The 19,174-nt window shown below is 40.9% G+C and overlaps 1 protein-coding gene across 1 annotated transcript in view; it reads right to left on the reverse strand.

Moving 5' to 3' along the window:
• Positions 1 to 1,854: 1,854 nt before the first annotated feature.
• Positions 1,855 to 19,174, reverse strand: part of LOC145389873 (sodium-coupled monocarboxylate transporter 1-like) — a 32,980-nt gene continuing 15,660 nt past the window's right edge. Inside the window, exons 7-12 of the mRNA XM_080265002.1 lie at positions 17,918 to 18,136; positions 15,218 to 15,336; positions 14,753 to 14,907; positions 13,254 to 13,447; positions 4,739 to 4,839; positions 1,855 to 2,000 (exon numbers count right to left, since the gene is read on the reverse strand). Coding sequence (XP_080121128.1) covers positions 1,855 to 2,000; positions 4,739 to 4,839; positions 13,254 to 13,447; positions 14,753 to 14,907; positions 15,218 to 15,336; positions 17,918 to 18,136 — 934 coding nt within the window. The remainder of the gene's footprint in view (positions 2,001 to 4,738; positions 4,840 to 13,253; positions 13,448 to 14,752; positions 14,908 to 15,217; positions 15,337 to 17,917; positions 18,137 to 19,174) is intronic.

Here is a 19,174-nt window from a genome sequence, read left to right on the forward strand (position 1 = left end):
AGTCGTGACTCAACGTTTCTCAATTCTTGTGGGGAACAGTCTAAATGATTTTCATCACTCTCCTTTCATCTAAGACAACAGACAAAGACCGAAGATTAGACGAAGCAACGGAGCAGACAGGTAGGTGAAAGAGTGTAGCTTGACATGTGGCGGTGGTAGCTTATTGGCAAAGGACAGTGGAACAAGGAGTCCACACCCTCCTAGATTAAAAGCGTATGACTATGGATTGCTAGACTTACATTAAGGGAATATGATCGCCAGCCTGTAACTATGTTAGTGAAAAGTACGAATTAACTATTTTTTTCTACTATTAACAAAAATAAACACTATTCCTCCTTCAAATAAATTTATCTCCACCAACGAAGTCGGATGAATGTTATATATTTATCGGGGTCTCTTTACTTGTTTGTGTACAAAATATCTCGAAAAGTTTTCAGCGAATTTAATTGAAATCAAATGAATAAGTACATAGTGGGACAAAGAAGAGTTGATTAGGTTTTTATATTGATTCAGATTCGGATGCAGGATTAAATAATAAATATTACTGTCGCTGACGGCACTATACGCTCTCTGATATTTGTGTAACAGGACAAACTAAGAACGTAGAATCATCTGGCTATGTAAGATCGTAAAAGTATTCGTCTGGTGGAAAAGAAGAATCCCAACAGTAAATTATACGAAGGGAGAAACCTGTACTGTACACAGGAAAAATCATCTGGTAAATTACCAATATGCTGGGAATCTAACCAGGGACTCTCAGATGAGAGCCAGGCAGCATACCACTACACCACGACCAGGTAAAAGTTAACTCACGTTGTCACAATCTTGTAACCAACGTCCCTCCGCCCCCACTGTGGGCATCAAGAGGATGAGTTAACCCCCTGGCACTCGGGCAAGCAGATGCTTTTAATCTATCCCAAGCACTTACGGCAAGTCAGAATGAAGGGAGAAACCTGTACTGTACACAGGAAGAATCATCTGGTAAATTACCAATATGCTGGGAATCGAACCAGGGACTCTCAGATGAGAGCCAGGCAGCATACCACTACACCACGACCAGGTAAAAGTTAACTCACGTTGTCACAATCTTTTAACCAACGTCCCTCCGCCCCCACTGTGGGCATCAAGAGGATGAGTTAACCCCCTGGCACTCGGGCAAGTAGATGCTTTTAATCTATCCCAAGCACTTACGGCAAGTCAGAATGAAGGGAGAAACCTGTACTGTACACAGGAAGAATCATCTGGTAAATTACCAATATGCTGGGAATCGAACCAGGGACTCTCAGATGAGAGCCAGGCAGCATACCACTACACCACGACCAGGTAAAAGTTAACTCACGTTGTCACAATCTTTTAACCAACGTCCCTCCGCCCCCACTGTGGGCATCAAGAGGATGAGTTAACCCCCTGGCACTCGGGCAAGTAGATGCTTTTAATCTATCCCAAGCACTTACGGCAAGTCAGAATGAAGGGAGAAACCTGTACTGTACACAGGAAAAATCATCTGGTAAATTACCAATATGCTGGGAATCGAACCAGGGACTCTCAGATGAGAGCCAGGCTCTCATCTGAGAGTCCCTGGTTCGATTCCCAGCATATTGGTAATTTACCAGATGAGTAAATTATACGTTTATTGACGTTCAGGGAGGTATGTGCTCACTGAAACCTTTCTACTTCACAATAAAACAACACAAAAAAGTCAGAGCTCCACTTCTGCTACAACTTTGCAGTCTGTAGTCACAGGATGGTGGAAGTGAAGGATCCCAACAGTAAATTATATATTTATTGACGTTCAGGGAGATATGTGCTCACTGAAACCTTACTACTTCACAATAAAACAACAACACAAAAAAGTCAGAGCTCCACTTCTGCTACAACTTTGCAGTCTGTAGTCACAGGAGTGGTATAGTAGCCATACCAAACCCTCCACAGACGCTGGTGAAGTCGTGCACTAGAGGAACACGTCAACTCTTTGCCCACTGCTTCTGGAGAGAGTGGACCTGCCGAGATCAGATTTATTAGTATCACAACAACATAACATCACACACTACAGTCAGTTGGTTTTCTGAACTACAAGAGATAGTATACCCTTCACTGCTCCCTAAACTACCAAGGAGCTCTCCCTAGCTAAATGATGGCGTCTAGTAGCGGCAAAAATATAACAAAAAGAACTCAAAGACTGCAACGCCCGTACCCTACAACCGATTAAATGCTTGAGACTTTCTTCTGTGACTTAAACTTTGACTGATTGTTCTCAAAGTTGATTTATTTCAGTTCTGCCTCAACATTAATACTTTCACCAACCTGGATCCAAACTGTATTAGAATGGTATACGAGTAGGCTGACCTTGCCCCTTGATCTTGTCCCTTGGCAAATTTTTCTCATTTTGGAATCACTTTCATTCTTGGCTCACCTTCAATTCTTCCTCCAAGTCTGGATTAAATCGAATCAAAACTTTGAGGTATAATGGTCTAGCACTTGACCTAGCCCTTTGACCTTGATCTTTGACTGACATTTTTCATATCCAGAATTCCTTCATCCCTGTCTAATTCTAAACCCATCTTCAAAAATTTACTTAAACTGAACCAAAATTGCTAAGTTGACCTTGCCTAGTAACCTTGACCTTAAACCTGTTGTTCTAAAAACGATAGGTTAGTGCCTTGGCTGACCCTCAAACCTTTAATCAAGTGTAGGCCATATCGAATCAGAACTACTTTAGATACTTTGTTCGCACAGACACAATGGTCATGATCTCTGATTGATCATTCTGAAAACTGAATTCCTTCCTCCAAGCCTAAACCTCAACCATTACATCGTCTGGTCAAAATCGGATGAAAATTGCCAAGGCTAAGCCGATGTTACCATGCGACCTTGACGATCGACCGTACCCTGGAACCTCGACCTCTGATTGATTATTTACAAAATCAAATCTCTTCATTATTGCCTTACCTTGCACACTTCCACCAACATTCATCTTAAGGGAAAAAAAAAATACTGAAGTTGGCTGTGTCATTGACCTTGATCTATGACCGATTTTCCTAAAATACAGTAGGTCAACGCATTGCCTGACCTTCAACTCTTCCAAAAAGTCTGACCTATATCAGATTTTTAAAATGTTTTATTTTATTAACACGCAGACACTCGACATGTCGAAGATGATCTTACCGCATTTTGCAAAATCAGCACCTTTCCTTCTTGCCTCTCCGTGAAACATTCCACCACGTTTGGTTTGATTAAAACGAATCAGAACTATTCAAGTTGACCTTGTCATGTTACTTTAACCCTTGAGGACCCTCATAAATTACACCAGGTTTGTATGAAAAACAATAAAAATGCTGACATCCCGTTCAAACACACACACACACACACACACACACACACACACACACACACACACACACACACACACACACACACACACACACACACACACACACACACACACACACACACACACACACACACAAACTAGGGAAATAATTACACCCGCCTTGCATCCAGCCAGCGCGGGTGTAAATAGACGCCATTTGACAGGAGTTAAAGGGACTCATGATGTTTACAGTATATTCTCTACCCGTACTCCTTTTGCTAAGATGACTTTTTTCATATTATGTTCTTGCTACCACCACACAATTCTACTCAGTTGAGGAGAAGCTTTTTTGGACTGGAGAGGTCAGATGAAATCTCAGTCAGCAAAATCAGGTCCATTGTGGAAGTAAAATCGTCTGAAAGTTGCAGGAATATTAAAAAGTCAAAACACTGTAGTAAATGAAGCAAACTTCACACAAGCAGTTGCACAGGTACTGTTGTATTCATTAATCCATGGTCACGACATTATATCATTCACTGTTAAAATGGAATTTACACCATCAAAACGATTCTGTTTTGTGTCTTAATTCTTGTTCCTAGCAGACGAATTTGCAAATACTGGGAGAGGCCATGCGAACTAGAGACGTTGGGTTTTGCCGCCATTAACCTCCTTTCTATAAGAGATGTCCTTATACTATAAAATCGCCAGAAGATAGCATGAAACTTTAAAAAAAAGTCACTGTACTAAATGGGTTTTCGGACTTACGACATATGTGTCTTTGTACCCACTGCAAGGCAATTTCATTAGACCTGGCAAGGACATATTGGAATGAATTGATTAGAAACAATCATTATTTAAATAATTATTATAAAATGATGATGATGATGATGATGATGATGATGATTATAAATATTACTTTATATTTTCTAGCCCAATAACCCTTTGAATATGATGATGTCTTTTTCCTATATATATTCTTGGTACCTTTCAAAATGTTTATTTAGCTCATAGAATTATTGAATTGGATGGCCTAGATTTAGTCTTCTTTAGCCTAGTCAGTCCTAGAGGATCTTTTTAGGTTGAAGAAAATCGTCCTATAATAACAAGAATAGAAATTAAAAATGCATTCTGGCTGACAAGGTTAACAATCAATTTTAGTTCACTTCAGTAGCTCTCAGACAAAAGGGTTGTCGTTCACCCCATGACTGCTAAGATCTCTCTCAACTAAACTGAATCCGGTGGAGTTAGTCTAAATATAAGTCCTAGGTGTACCGCCACAAGAAAGAAACTTGGGATGGATTTTTTTTTATTTTTAAGTATCTGATAAGCGAGAGTTCTCTCACCAAAACTTTATGGTGTTATCATGAATAAAATATTCAAAGGCACCAGCTGCAGAGAAATGGTAAATAACAGTGCCTGAAAACTCACCTGTACAGAAGGAGACAAGATTGCTGACCACAAGAGTGATGAGAAAGCCCATCATGGAGGTGTAGCAGTAGGAGATGTCATATACAGTCTGGCTCTCAACCCTGACACAGGATGAACACCTCAGTCATGAAGTTGGTATTGGCAGTGCATATTTATAATTTATTTACAAAGGACTGGTTAATATGCATTTTATATAAACAGCTTGTACTAAAGTGATGAATTTATCTTTCCGACTGAAATAATCCAGATACTGAGTAACAGTTTGTTCTTGTTTACGGGAGGTAGAAAGGAATAAAAAGGAAAGTAAGGAAGGCAAATGGAAGAGAAAAATGCTGGGTAGAATATGAGACGGGACATCGGCCTACCGTTAGTAATTATTGCTTAATGAGTACATATATAATCACTGCTGTCGTTTGTATAATCATATTAGTGTTTTCTCTCAGTTACGAATATCAAAACCTTGACGAGAACTACATCAGCGAATATGTCTAATCTAAACTGAGAGTAGATACGTTCGCAGAAGAGTAGTGACAGAGAGGATGAATTAAGCAGCAAAATAATCTCCATCTTTTATCTTTTTTTATCTTTCACTTTCGAAGTAGCATGAATTACAGGTTCTTTCTTACTCTTCCAGTTATATACCAAATTTATCGTCACACAAGTCGGCTATACAATCAGCTAAACTTATAGATATTACAGGGAGTGGTCCACTAAGCGAACGGAACCCAGACTTGCCACAGACCATCTCCTCCTCGTTATCACCATAAGAACAATCCAATCAAGAGCGATCACGTCTCATGTACTGTACACAGGATACAGAAGGGCAAACTGGGCAGAGATTCCCTGAAGGGACGTTGCAACACTTCAGTATGTTAAACAGCACACTCATTACCAACACTGATTGGCATTTTGCAGACTCAACAACATCATACTTACTGCAAACAAACACCCCATCCCACGAGGACAAAGAAGACATTACAACCAAAACTTGACACAAAACACTGCTCGCTTCATATGACAACGGGATTCACTTAAACACTGCTGCTCTCTCTCCCACACACACAACACCATCACAAGCCTCCATGAACTAAGCTACGAGATCAACAGTATGATTAGTACCAAGAAAACAGAAAACTAGACGATCTCTATAGCAACATCCAGTCACTTCACACACCCCTCTCGGCTCTTAAAAATACTTAACAGTAACACTAAGTCAAAGACAACACCTCCAAGACCCACACCGCCACCACTTCCAACACTTAACAGAGCAGGCATACTCGTGAACCATTTTGCAAACGTAAGTCACTTAATACGAAAACTCACTGACTCTGAAAAATAGTCCTACCAAAATGGACTAACCTTTCCACTCGACCACAATTCATGCTCCTTCACTCCAGAATAGACACGTAAGATTACAAAAATGAAACGCCAAGAACTCGGGCCTCGAATTGTCGACCCAAAGCGCCGCTCGGTATGCCTCTGCCAAGCTTTGAGCACGGACTCGCCATATAACCTCCATGATAGGGTTCATGGAGGCTGAAATGAGACTGAAGATAAACTAAGTCGACCCATATGACCTTGCCCTTTGCCACCTTGCCCTTGCTGGCGAAATCAGTTCATCGTCTCTTCATACTGTGTCACTGACAAAAATTTGGTTATAATCCGGCGAGGGGTTTAGATGAGATTCAGGAGATATCACTCCCACAGGAGTGTTACAGACACATGGACGCATGGACGCACGCACGCACGGATAGACTAATCACCTAGTGCCTCCACCACCATTGTTGAGGGGACGTATAATAACGAACTCTACAAGCACAAGTCCAGATGGCATCAGCAACCTGAACTTGAAATATTTCGGACTACACGGCATCCAGGTTCTTACAAATATCAGAAGCTACTCATACACACACTGTAGTATATCCAACATTTGGAATTATTGAACACTTGTCACTAAACTTCAGCCAAACACGGCCCCAACACAACCTTCTTCGTAAAGCTCCATAACACTTCTTAGTGCACCGTCCAAAATAACAAAATGCCTCATTTTCAACAAAGTCACACCTCAAGTTCCTCTCTCTCCTTCACAACACATTTAAAGTACAGCCTTCTACAAACGCCTTACCGATTAATCTCACACAACAAATATGTGATGACAACAACTCAGTGACATCTGTACAGTATAGCATACACTTCTTACAACACTAGATATTAGTAAGGCCGTTGATGACATCCTCCAAAGCAAACTAATCACTGACGTACAACATAAGCATGGGAAACAACACCAACCGCTGATCTGGCACCTATTCATCCTGTAAACAAGCACATGTTACATTGCAGGGCAAGTCTTCATGGACACACAATTTCACTGCCGGAGTTCCACAGGGATTCATTCTCTCGCTTACATATTTCAACCTATACATGCATGATATTCCCACGTCCCAACCGACCACAATCACTGCATCTTACGCAGACGAAATCATCACCACAGTCACACACACCACACTGTGGACACGGCCTGCACACTGCAACAGGAATACCTTAACACTGAGCAAACTTGGGTCGAGGAGAAAAGGCTGACGATCGCCTCTGCCAAATTCGACACCACACTCATCACCAGCAGTAAACATGAACACAGGTACTCCACTCACATCACTCTTAATCCCTTTGCGCCCCGTGTCCCCAGTATGGGACGGAACTGGGATTATCAAAATTTAATAAAGAAGGGAACCGCAGGGTAGGGACCAATGAGCATCGCAATTAAGAGCTGACATGCGGAAGGCGATAAGCATTGCACCCTTCCAGCAAAATCCCTCGCACAGGAACTCTGGGAGCTAGGGGGTTAAGCACTGACAAATCTACCAGTTTCTTTAATAAAGTACATGAGTCACACACACCTTCCACTATGATCCTTGGAGTTACATAAAAATTATGACATTGGACTCAACTACAAGGACAATATACAAGCTATCAAGAGGTGGTGCACCACCAGCCCAGTGAGCTCAGGGGAGGTAAAGGGCCAGACTATGGACAACAATAAGAAGCACCATTCTTATAACTTTATAGAGTATAGACAATATAATTATTAGATCAGTGATGTCCTACCGGAATACCTCCCCACCATGCACTTTCATCCTATCTGATACTCACTACACCTTGCAAACACTGTAGAACAAAGACCTATTCATCACCACTGGCTGTAACAAAATCATTTCTACAGCTTATTTATCTTGATATGAGAGGAACACATTTCTATATAGCAACCTGTGCTAAAGCACACTAGCCCTGTCATTAAATGACAGGGACACACAGGACACCAAGGCACATGAATCAATTACCATTCAAACATTATGAAGCCCTCTACAACAGCAATCCCCCCCTTCAGACATTCCAGTTCCCTTTATGAACATGGCAATATAACACCTCTCTCAAATCAATATAATACAAGTCCCCACCCTCTTCTAACCTCCACCCATTGAAGGTGTCCTTAGAGATGGTGGAGTTCATCTATCTAATCATGGGTTATGACGTCACCCAGCCCTCCTCAATTGCTGGCTTAGATATGGGTTGAGTGGAATAACAGGTGGCACGTGCCCGGCCTGCGGTGTGGGCCTACACAGCATAACACATATGGCGAAGCAATGCACATCACATGCCATACTAAGATACAGACACAACATCAGCAGTGTAGGGAGCCTATGAGACAACCACCTTAGAGACAATTGTTTACCTGCGGTTGGTGGGTCTATTCGATCTGACCAACCGGGGCTGAGCAACAGCAACAAACACCAAAGGTGGTGTGATAGAGTTCGACGTGGCACCAGTGTATTAGTTTACGTCGCACGTTTGCTAAGTTGGAGCAGCCTCAGCATTATGTCAAAATCATGACAACTCTATTAATGTAGTAATGATGCTACTAGCGGTATACTTACAGGTTAACTAAGTCACATAAGATGTCAGTGCATGTAATCTATGCTTACTATTATGGCTTTGGGGTGTATGCAAGTGTAGGACGAAAGGGGTATGTGTATTCACGAGCGACTTTTATGTGCTGTCCAACTGATCAAACTGAGTTCAGACTCTACTTAATGCCACACACACACACACACACACACACACACACACACACACACACACACACACACACACACACACACACACACACACACACACACACACACACACACACACACACACACACACACACACACACACACACACACACACACACACACACACACACACACACACACACACACACACACACACACACACACACACACACACACACACACACACACACACACACACACACACACACACACACACACACACACACACACACACACACACACACACACACACACACACACACACACACACACACACACACACACACACACACACACACACACACACACACACACACACACACACACACACACACACACACACACACACACACACACACACACACACACACACACACACACACACACACACACACACACACACACACACACACACACACACACACACACACACACACACACACACACACACACACACACACACACACACACACACACACACACACACACACACACACACACACACACACACACACACACACACACACACACACACACACACACACACACACACACACACACACACACACACACACACACACACACACACACACACACACACACACACACACACACACACACACACACACACACACACACACACACACACACACACACACACACACACACACACACACACACACACACACACACACACACACACACACACACACACACACACACACACACACACACACACACACACACACACACACACACACACACACACACACACACACACACACACACACACACACACACACACACACACACACACACACAGTCTCATTTAGATCTGAAGCAACAACGGGAACAGCCATGAACAAGCCAAGCCCTTGTCACTCTACACCCACTTCCACCCCAAAGCCATCGTGGCAAGCAAGGATTAAATGCACTGATGGTATGTGATACATTTACTTCCCAAGTATACAGGATGTAGAATCGCTTATAGGTTGATACAGGAGTCGTCATGTTATAACCATGTAGAGGTGTATGGTATGTGGGAGGACTACTGGGTCTTGGGAGCAGGCTGTGAAGCCTTTGCCCAGAGTCGGACACACATAAAAAAAAAAAAAGTCCGACCAACGTAATTGACATGCGACGTAAACAAATGCACTGGTTGCAAGTTGACCTTCAATAAACTACACCGTGTAGTACCTGTATGTGGACCTGACTGCATATCATACTGGGGCAAAGAAGGCACTGGTGAACATTATAGGGAACTGTGATGAGTAACCTGTGAAATCAGTCACACACACACAAATTTACGTCATGCGAAATAACACATACTGCTTTTTTCTTAACATGGAAGAAATGTCCATAAATCAGCTCCGTGCACAACAGGCCATAGGAAATCGATAGTTACTGTAGGTCTAATGGTTTGAATACGGGGATATGATAAGGAAAAGAAACTTCATAACTATTTAAATGTTAACTATCTTATACATATAGACACCTGGTGGCACACTCAGAAAAACGCTTGGGTCAGAACGCACTTTGGCCTGTGCATTACGGTTCGAGTCTCAGAGATGGCCAGAGATTTTTCTATCATGAATGGGCTGCTGGGGTGTTAGTGGTCTCCTGCCCTGAAATGCTCTGGAATAACTCTAACCTAGCACTGGGGCCCCAGCAAGTTTGGATAAAATGAGATTTGGCAGTTTTTATTTTATACATATGCTCGGTAAGCGTTTTCTGTTGATATATACATATATGCCAATGAATATGTGTATAAAACTGCAGTAGGCATGGTCTCGAAACTTTGAGAAGAATATACAGACAGCAGAGAATCACCGATGCATGTGTATACAACTGCAGTGCATCTCGTGGCACGATAACAAGAAAATGGTAATGATAGCAGAGGATAAGCGGTGATATTAATAACTGTGTGATCACTTCTTCCCAGACATATTATTACAGAAAGAAAATTGTGTGATTATGCAATGAAAACTGAATTACCTGAAGCAAAAAAAAAAAAAAATGTATAGTTCTGGTTATCACTTGTCATGGTTATACATGAATAACTTAGGTACTTAATATGATGGAAGATAAAATATGAAAACATAATATGGTAAGAAAAAAAATTAGGTGAATAGGGGAAGTAATGGAGGTAGTGATGCAATTACGTGTCCATATTATGTTAGAAAAGGGGTTCTCAGCCTGGGGGACACCTTCCTAAAATGTATGTGGGCATTTTCAAGAGGGGGCTCGGGAACCCAAAACAATAAAGTAGATTGGTATTGAACAATTGAAAGAGTGCGTGTGTGTGTGTGTGTGTGTGTGTGTGTGTGTGTGTGTGTGTGTGTGTGTGTGAATCACGATTAGCCACTGATATCTATTCAGTTTTTATATTCTGCCTCTGCTCCAGTCTTCAAAGCAGATTTTTTGCTCTACCCATATAGTGAGCTAGTTTCTTTCCCTCTTTGTCTGCTACAAGGTCTCTTACCTGCTTTCCCTTTGTTGAAGCTAATCGTCTCAAGAGAAAACAAAATACCAAGGAATGCTATAATGGAGCATGGACTATACACCCTAGTTACTAAATAATGAGTATCATTAGGTTGGCTTTCCTTCTTAGTCAGTAAATGTATGTGTCCTCCAAATTTCAGTTTTTTTTATTCCAAGTGCCAGTCATTAGCCACATCCTATAGTGGTAGCTCACTATCTGTCGCACTTACATGATTGTTTCTTTTGCCGGAGTAATGTTTAATTATGGAAACCAAACAATAATAACTACCTGTCCGTCTGTAAACTGAAGTACTATTGTTTGGTTTGTGTTTCGTAAGAAGGAGGAAACTTGGCAAATCAAAGGATTAAGAGGATGCATGTGCTGTTTTGACTGATTATTATTGCTGTAAGGTGCTGCTTTATTCACAATTGTTGGATATTATGACCATGTGATGGGGCTTCATTACCATGTGATGTTTATGACCACAACCATGTTATGTTTATGACCATAACCGTGTTATGTTTATGACCATAACCATGTTATGTTTATGACCATAACCATGTTATGTTTATGACTATAACCATGATATGTTTATGATCATAACCATGTTATGTTTATGACTATAACCATGATATGTTTATGATCATAACCATGTTATGTTTATGACAGTAATCATGTTATGTTTATGACCATAACCATATTATGTTTATGACCATGACAAAGTGGTGGTGCGTTTAGATCATATGGTGGTGTTTTATGACTATGTGGTGGTGTTTATGACCATGTAGCTGTGTTGCAACCATTACTATGTTCTTGTGTTTATGAGCATGTGGTGATGTTTATGAACATGTTAATTTTTTTATGACCATTTGTCAGTGCATTCTCATCATGCTGTGGTGCTTTTTATCATGTTGTGGTGTTTTATCGCCAATTAGTGTTTTTTTTTGTGTGTGTGAGTGTGTGGCTGTGGTAGTATTTTATGACCATGTGGTGCTAATGGTGGTGTTTATGAAAAAGAACCTTTTATGGTGCTAATGACAATCTGGTAGTGTTCATGGTCATGGCTATGTAGTTATATTTATGACCATGGCTATAAGATGGTGCTCTATGACCATGTGGTGGTGTTTATGACCGTGAGGTGATGCTATATGATGTTTATTACTATGTGGAAGAGATATGATCATTACCATGTGGTGCTTATGAATATGTGATGCTATTACTAACCATGTGGTGGCGGTAATGACCATGTGGTGATGTTTCTGACCATGTGGTGGAGTTTCTGTCCATGTGGTGATGGTGATGTTACTGACCGTGCGTTGTTGCTGTCTATGTGGTGATGGTTATGTTTCTGACCATATGGCGGTGTTTCTGTCCATGTGGTGGTGGTGGTGTTACTGGCCATGTGGTTGTGTTTCTGACCATGTGGTGATGGTGATGTTACTGACCATGCGTTGTTCCTGTCCATATGGTGACGATAATGTTACTGACAATGTGGTGGTGTTTCTGACCATTTGGTGTGTTACTCTCTTGTCTTTGTGTTCAGATACAAACTGAGGATGGCAGAAGAAAAACAAGCCTGTTATGGTGGCAACAATCAACACAGGGATTTTTCATTTTCAGGCGAGCCAGGCAATGTTAAAGGCCACACCTCTATCCTCCCAGTGGGTGGCAAAGATCTGAACAATAATTATCATCAGCTTTTGGGTGCTTGTGACTGCATGGGCCAAGAATTTTTTTTTTTTTTTTTTCTGGTTAGGGTACGTAAAACTACATATCGAACACTGAGGAGCCATGATTTAAAACTACTGGAAAAAAATGCAGGAAGGAAAGAATTCCTTGAACGCAAAGGCCTATATAAAGAACTTTCACATGTGATATATTAGTACGAGTTCCTTTAAAAAAAATTTCTTAATATACTGACCTGTCAACTGGTGGCTCTTGTACTAGCAGTGTACCAAGTGTGGCTGAAGTGATGTTGACGAGGTGGACGACGTTCTCTGGGCATCCATCCGTGGAGAGAGGGAGGTGGGGAGGTGACCCCCCACCCCGTATAAACTTGCCTATTATGAGCCATATATTGAACGAAAAGGCTGCCACGAAGCCCACCACGGCACCCTGGCAAATGCGAGAAACTATACTCAGTTTTTTTTTTTATCGAGGCGAAGATGCACTTGAAAGATTGGTGATTATTGGCTGAATGCAACATTACTTCATAATCTAGTATTATTAACTGACAACAAATATCCGAGGGGGAAATTTGGGTTAGTAAAAATTTTTTGGACATGTCGCATTCAGCCAGTCATCATCAACCCGTCAAGTGCATCTTCGCCTCAATAAAAAAAAATGGAGTATCAGGTTAACTTGGCATCACCCTGGCTAGACATCCAACTAAAAGCCAATATTTCAGTACATGAACACAAGTGGCTGAAAGCTCTTGAGCAGGGGAGGGGGGACAAATTCATGGCCACCACGGCTGGAGTTCTAACAAGATAAACAGCCAGTTATGTTGATTGAGCATTTGAGTAAACCACTGACCCTCAGTTAGTGATTTTTGGTTGCGACATTATTTACTGAATCAGCCTTGGCTTTAGTTCATTCCCTACTTAAGGAGTTTCAGCAGCAGGTGTGCAGCCTCCCCAAAAAGTATCGGCCCATTTCCTCATCGATACAGTCGGACGCAAGAGCGAAGTCGTATAGGTAGTAACTATGCACGTGGATTATATCTGCAGGCCTGTTATCCTAGTATGAAGGAGTTGTCGGTTATCAGCGTGCCACATGCCTATACTGTATGTAACTGGTGGTCACAATGTACATTTTTAGTAGTGAAATATAGTAAGATTGTGAAGTATATTAGCAGGCCAACGCCAATTTTTCGACGGTCAGTGATAATCCTTGTGATTTTTAAGTTGCTTTCATGATGACTGTAAATCCCATGGGTGCATTTGACGCTGTTTCGACTGAAGCCTCAAAACAACCTCGAGTAGACTGAGCCACTGTATGTGGAAATAAAATTGTTATACAATAAATCACAATGTCATTGTTATATGATATGGAATTTTAATGTACCTCTGAGTGCTTGCAAATGAATGCAACATTAGGTCTTTTTGATTTATTATATACTGCGCTCAAATTAGTTCGTCAGTGATCTTGGGTCATGAAGATGTAGGGACGTTTTACTGCTACTTGGCATCCCAATTGTTGGAACGAACATTGTCTAATTTGAGAGTAAGTGATATACAGGATACTTACTGATTGTCACGTACAGGAAAGCGCAAAACAGATGCAGCAATGTCAGAAAACGAACCCTATCGAACCTGCCATGTATGTTGTGTTGTGTGCATTTACAGAAACATTGGCTCCAGAAGAGGCGTTACTTTGGGGGGAGACTAGACAATAGACATGCTTTCAGATGTGCCTGACCTTAGTGTTGACCCAGGGTGTCAGGAGGCCGGCCATGTACATGCCAGCAAGTGGCGCCATGACAGCGCCAGTGATGCTGTAGGCCACGTTCATGATAGTGCCAAGACGGCTGACCAGGAAGCAGAGGGCGATTGCAAACAGTCCCGTTGCAGCAGCTGAAGAGAAACCAAAAGACTAAGTTCAGTGTTTGTACAGTAAGCGTCACTAATGATGAGGGGAAAGAATTCAAACGTCTCTGCTTCACTGCCGTTTAAATTATGCGGTATAACATGGCATAGAGGGTAGTCATTTCTTATTCTTTAGGTGGATATAAAGATATGGGCTTGGCTACAACTTCATATAATCAGTTTTAAAAATATATTAGCAAGAGTCGACAAGAATCTAAAATTCTGTTGGAGGAACCATTTTTTTTTTTTTTTAATACACGTAAAGAGTAACCATAGCAATTTCATTTAGAGTACTTACACAGCAGTTTGAGGACGTTTGTGGCTGAGGTGTTATTCATCTTCCTAAAATATGGCCTGTCCTTGAGTAAGTCCTCCCAGATCAGACATGCTATTGAGTTACCGATACTGGAGATCGAACTGTTAAAAGAGAAGACATGACTTGTCTTGTTTCCAAGACAATGTGATCCGCCTTTTTCCTTGTACCCGACTGGTTGGCTTGATGTAACTGCGGAAAACGTAATGCTACAGCTCTTCCTTATTTCAGTTACATTCAGTTTTATTAAGCCGTCGCCGGTCACAGACAAAATTTGACATAGTTTACTGCATTAGAACAGTGAATTTTTAAAAACTCATTCATAAGAAAACGAAATACAATCTGAAATCCAATCAGCAATAAAGAAAATAGCCATCCTCGAGAAACTGTTGCACATTTTAACCTGACATTATCCTACCACTGAATTCTTGACTTTTTCTTTTTTTAATTTTCCTATGGAAAGGAAAAAAAATACAATAACAAATGTTGCAAAGCTGAGTGAAATCAAATATCAATTACAGTCATGACATGAGACTTTTGGTAGCATAATATTAAACAGACATCGAAGAATTCATTTACAATATTGAATTGGACGAAAGTTTTATGCAAGACATGTCATTTGATGGAAAAGTATGTAGTGTAAATGCACCAGCGAACTAAAATAAACTGTCTGTATCATTCGTAGTGAGTTAATGTCTCGGATGATGAATGGGCAGAGCTCGGCATCCTGTGAAGGTTTTATTTACTTATTTTTTCATTGACTGTCAGCGTCATATTACTAGCTGGACTAAATCTGTTCATAAAATAATCCAGAACAAGACTACCTGTCATCTGTGAGCCAGGTAGACTGTAATACTGCTGTTTGATGAAAACTTGACTACTGTGTATCCATCTTGAATGACTCCCAGTGCTGGTTGAGTGACATGTGAACTCAAGCTGTGACTCTAAACAACTTTAATTAATAAGTTTTCCTTCTACAACCAATACTTTTTGAGATTAGAGTTTTCCACACAGACAGACACACACAGATACATTTAGTACAGAAATAATGACCATCGACCTCGTCAACCTGGCTCAAAAATAAATCACTAAAAAATAGTAAGGGCAAATATTAACGGTTAATAAGTAATTATAATGAGTCACTGACTGCCATATTGAAAGCATGAAACGTGTTCGAGTTAGTATTCTTGCCATTTTTAGCTCCCGCGATAGCGAAGCGGGTATTGTTTTAAATTTTGTGTGTGTGTGTGTGTGTGTGTGTGTGTGTGTGTGTGTGTGTGTGTGTGTGTGTGTGTGTGTGTATCTTTTACCACGATAACTTCGCAACCACTCAAGGTATCATCACGAAATTTTACAGGTGTGTAAGTAGAGAATGAAAGCGATCACGAGTTTGAAATTGGTGAAAGTAGGTCAATGTCTGTTTGTCTGTTACCATGATAACTTCGCAACCGCCCAAGATATCGTCACAAAGGTTTACAGGTGTATAGTAGGGATGAAAATCTCCAACGAATATTGTTTTCAGTTTGTTTGTCTGTCTGTGTTTCTGTTACAACCATAACTTCGCAACCGCTCAAGACATCATCAAAAAATTTTACAGGTGTGTAGTAAAGATTAAAATCTCCTATGAGTTCGAAATTGGTGAAAGTAGGTCAAGGTCAAGGTCATATTCTAAGCCGCGCTAGATATGTATCTGCTCGCGTCTGTTGTGATTCCCCCCTTTGGGAATGCCTCTAGTTTCATTAAAGTTTTCAAACCATTTTCGTACGTTCACTATAACTGCAATAATTTAAGTGAATACCCAGTTTTCGTGTTCATTTTGGCACTTTTTGCTTTTTTTGGATGGTTTGATAACGAATTGACAGGAGAAATACTTTATCTTAGACGCTGCTATCATGCTTGTAAGGATCGTGTTATAATTGGCTTTGGAAATTTCCAAACATTTCGGCTGTTTATTGTCCATGTTATCTAAAGATCAAAATATCCATGTGTTGGAGCTTTCGTACCACATCACTTCTATGGGTCTTATCTATCTATTACCTTGATATTACAGCTGATGCAGAGTATATTGTTATTAGACAAGAAAACTGTATCATCTAATACTGTTTCATAAGCTCTCCATCTAAGTGGGAAATGTGTTGTAGCTATAATAGTTACCGGAGTTGTTGTGCTCTACTACCTGTTTCATGGTACCCTCCGATCCGCTTACTATCCATCAGGCACCCACCTACATGTACTGTAGTGTAATGTTCTCGCTTGTTTTGCTTGTTAAAACAAGAACTACTGTATCACCCAGCAGTGGTTATAGACTAAAATTGAGGGTGTTGTCCAATTTTCTTATACTGATGTAAATGAAGTAACATTTCAATCTCACCAGAGGCTAGCTAAGGAAGATGATCATAATCTGAATCACACTGTGTGACTTTAAACTGCGTGACAGCCGATTCATGCTTATTTATTTATTTATTTATTTCTATAATTATTTATTCTTTTAACCCAAAGGCTTGTGAGTCTGAAAACCAGTGAAACTCATTACTGTTTGAGTGAAATGAAACAAAATTGTAGGATCATATCATACAGACATCTGTCATATCCTTTGGAATGTTACTCTTCATACCTAGTGTGGGTTATCGTCGAAGACAAGTGGCCAAAACTATTACTGTATCGGTAATAAGAAACATGACTTACCTCAGGACTGCACCGTAAATTGCAGCCACGAAGATCCCTGGTATACCTCTGAGATGACCCAATTTATCTATCACAAGGTAAGGAAGGATCTGATCCGGTTTCTGTATCCTGCCTGAGGTGAGCGGGTCACACTGGTAATAGATGGCGTACGCCACCAACCCGGAGAAACAGAACAAACTCAATGAAGCAACAAAACCCAACGCGAGGCACACGCTTAACCTAAAACAAGGGATAATGGTAATGCTCGTTAAATATTAAAGAGATTCAGCTGCACTTTGGACCTGAATATATTAATGAGGACAAAAAAGGAATCCAGTGTATATCAATCAAACTCTGCAGTCGTATGAAACTTTTTATGCACTTCTTACCGTTTCCAGATATTTTTACTCAGCTTACGAAATTCATAGCCTTCATTACCCTTTTAAGTATTAGAGGTCTTGAAATTCGTTTAAATGATCTGGAGTTATAAGAAAAAAGTAATATAGGACTTCACTACAGTCTGTCTATATACCTACCTGAAGACAGACGCCAAAATCCCGTAAAGAGTAGCCACAAGCGAATTACCCCAGTGTCGCCCTGTCCTCTGTCATTTACCTGCTTCATATCCAGATCACACCCACCTCTCTTAAATATGTCTCCATTCCATCCCTCCATCTAAATCTTGGTCTCCTCCTTCCCTCTTCCCCTCCACCTAACATACACTACTACTAGGCCTCTTATTCTCTATCCACTCCACAAGAACAAACCGTCTCAGAGTGTATCTCCTAACGCTTCCAAGCACATCCGTATCACTACTACAACACTCCTTTACTTCCCCATTTGTATGTCTGTCTCTCCATGTAACTCTACTTGCTCCTCTTCATGGAGTAAAAGGACGAGTGCTATAATTCTCATGAGCTGCTGGAATTCACAGTTAGGGATGGGTGTGAAGGGATATTAGTCCATTGTAAACAGCTTTCCCTTTCATGAGCGCAGTATCAATCTCTCTCTCTCTCTCTCTCTCTCTCTCTCTCTCTCTCTCTCTCTCTCTCTCTCTCTCTCTCTCTCTCTCTCTCAGATATGACAACTATAAAGCTACCAAAATGTTTTAAATTATTAAAAGGGTTTTCCACTAAAGAAAGAGACACATAAGTATGTTTGAGCACCACAAATTATTACTTCATAAATGACACAGCAGTGAAATAGAATAAAAGAACAATATTTGAACCCAGGTAGGCTGGTGTCACCCGGGTAGAAGGGAAAACTTCAGTATTTGAC

The sequence above is a fragment of the Coenobita brevimanus genome, chromosome 14 (assembly GCF_032717465.1).
Source record: "Coenobita brevimanus isolate Jiangsu-jjx chromosome 14, ASM3271746v2, whole genome shotgun sequence".
NCBI lineage: Eukaryota > Metazoa > Arthropoda > Malacostraca > Decapoda > Coenobitidae > Coenobita > Coenobita brevimanus.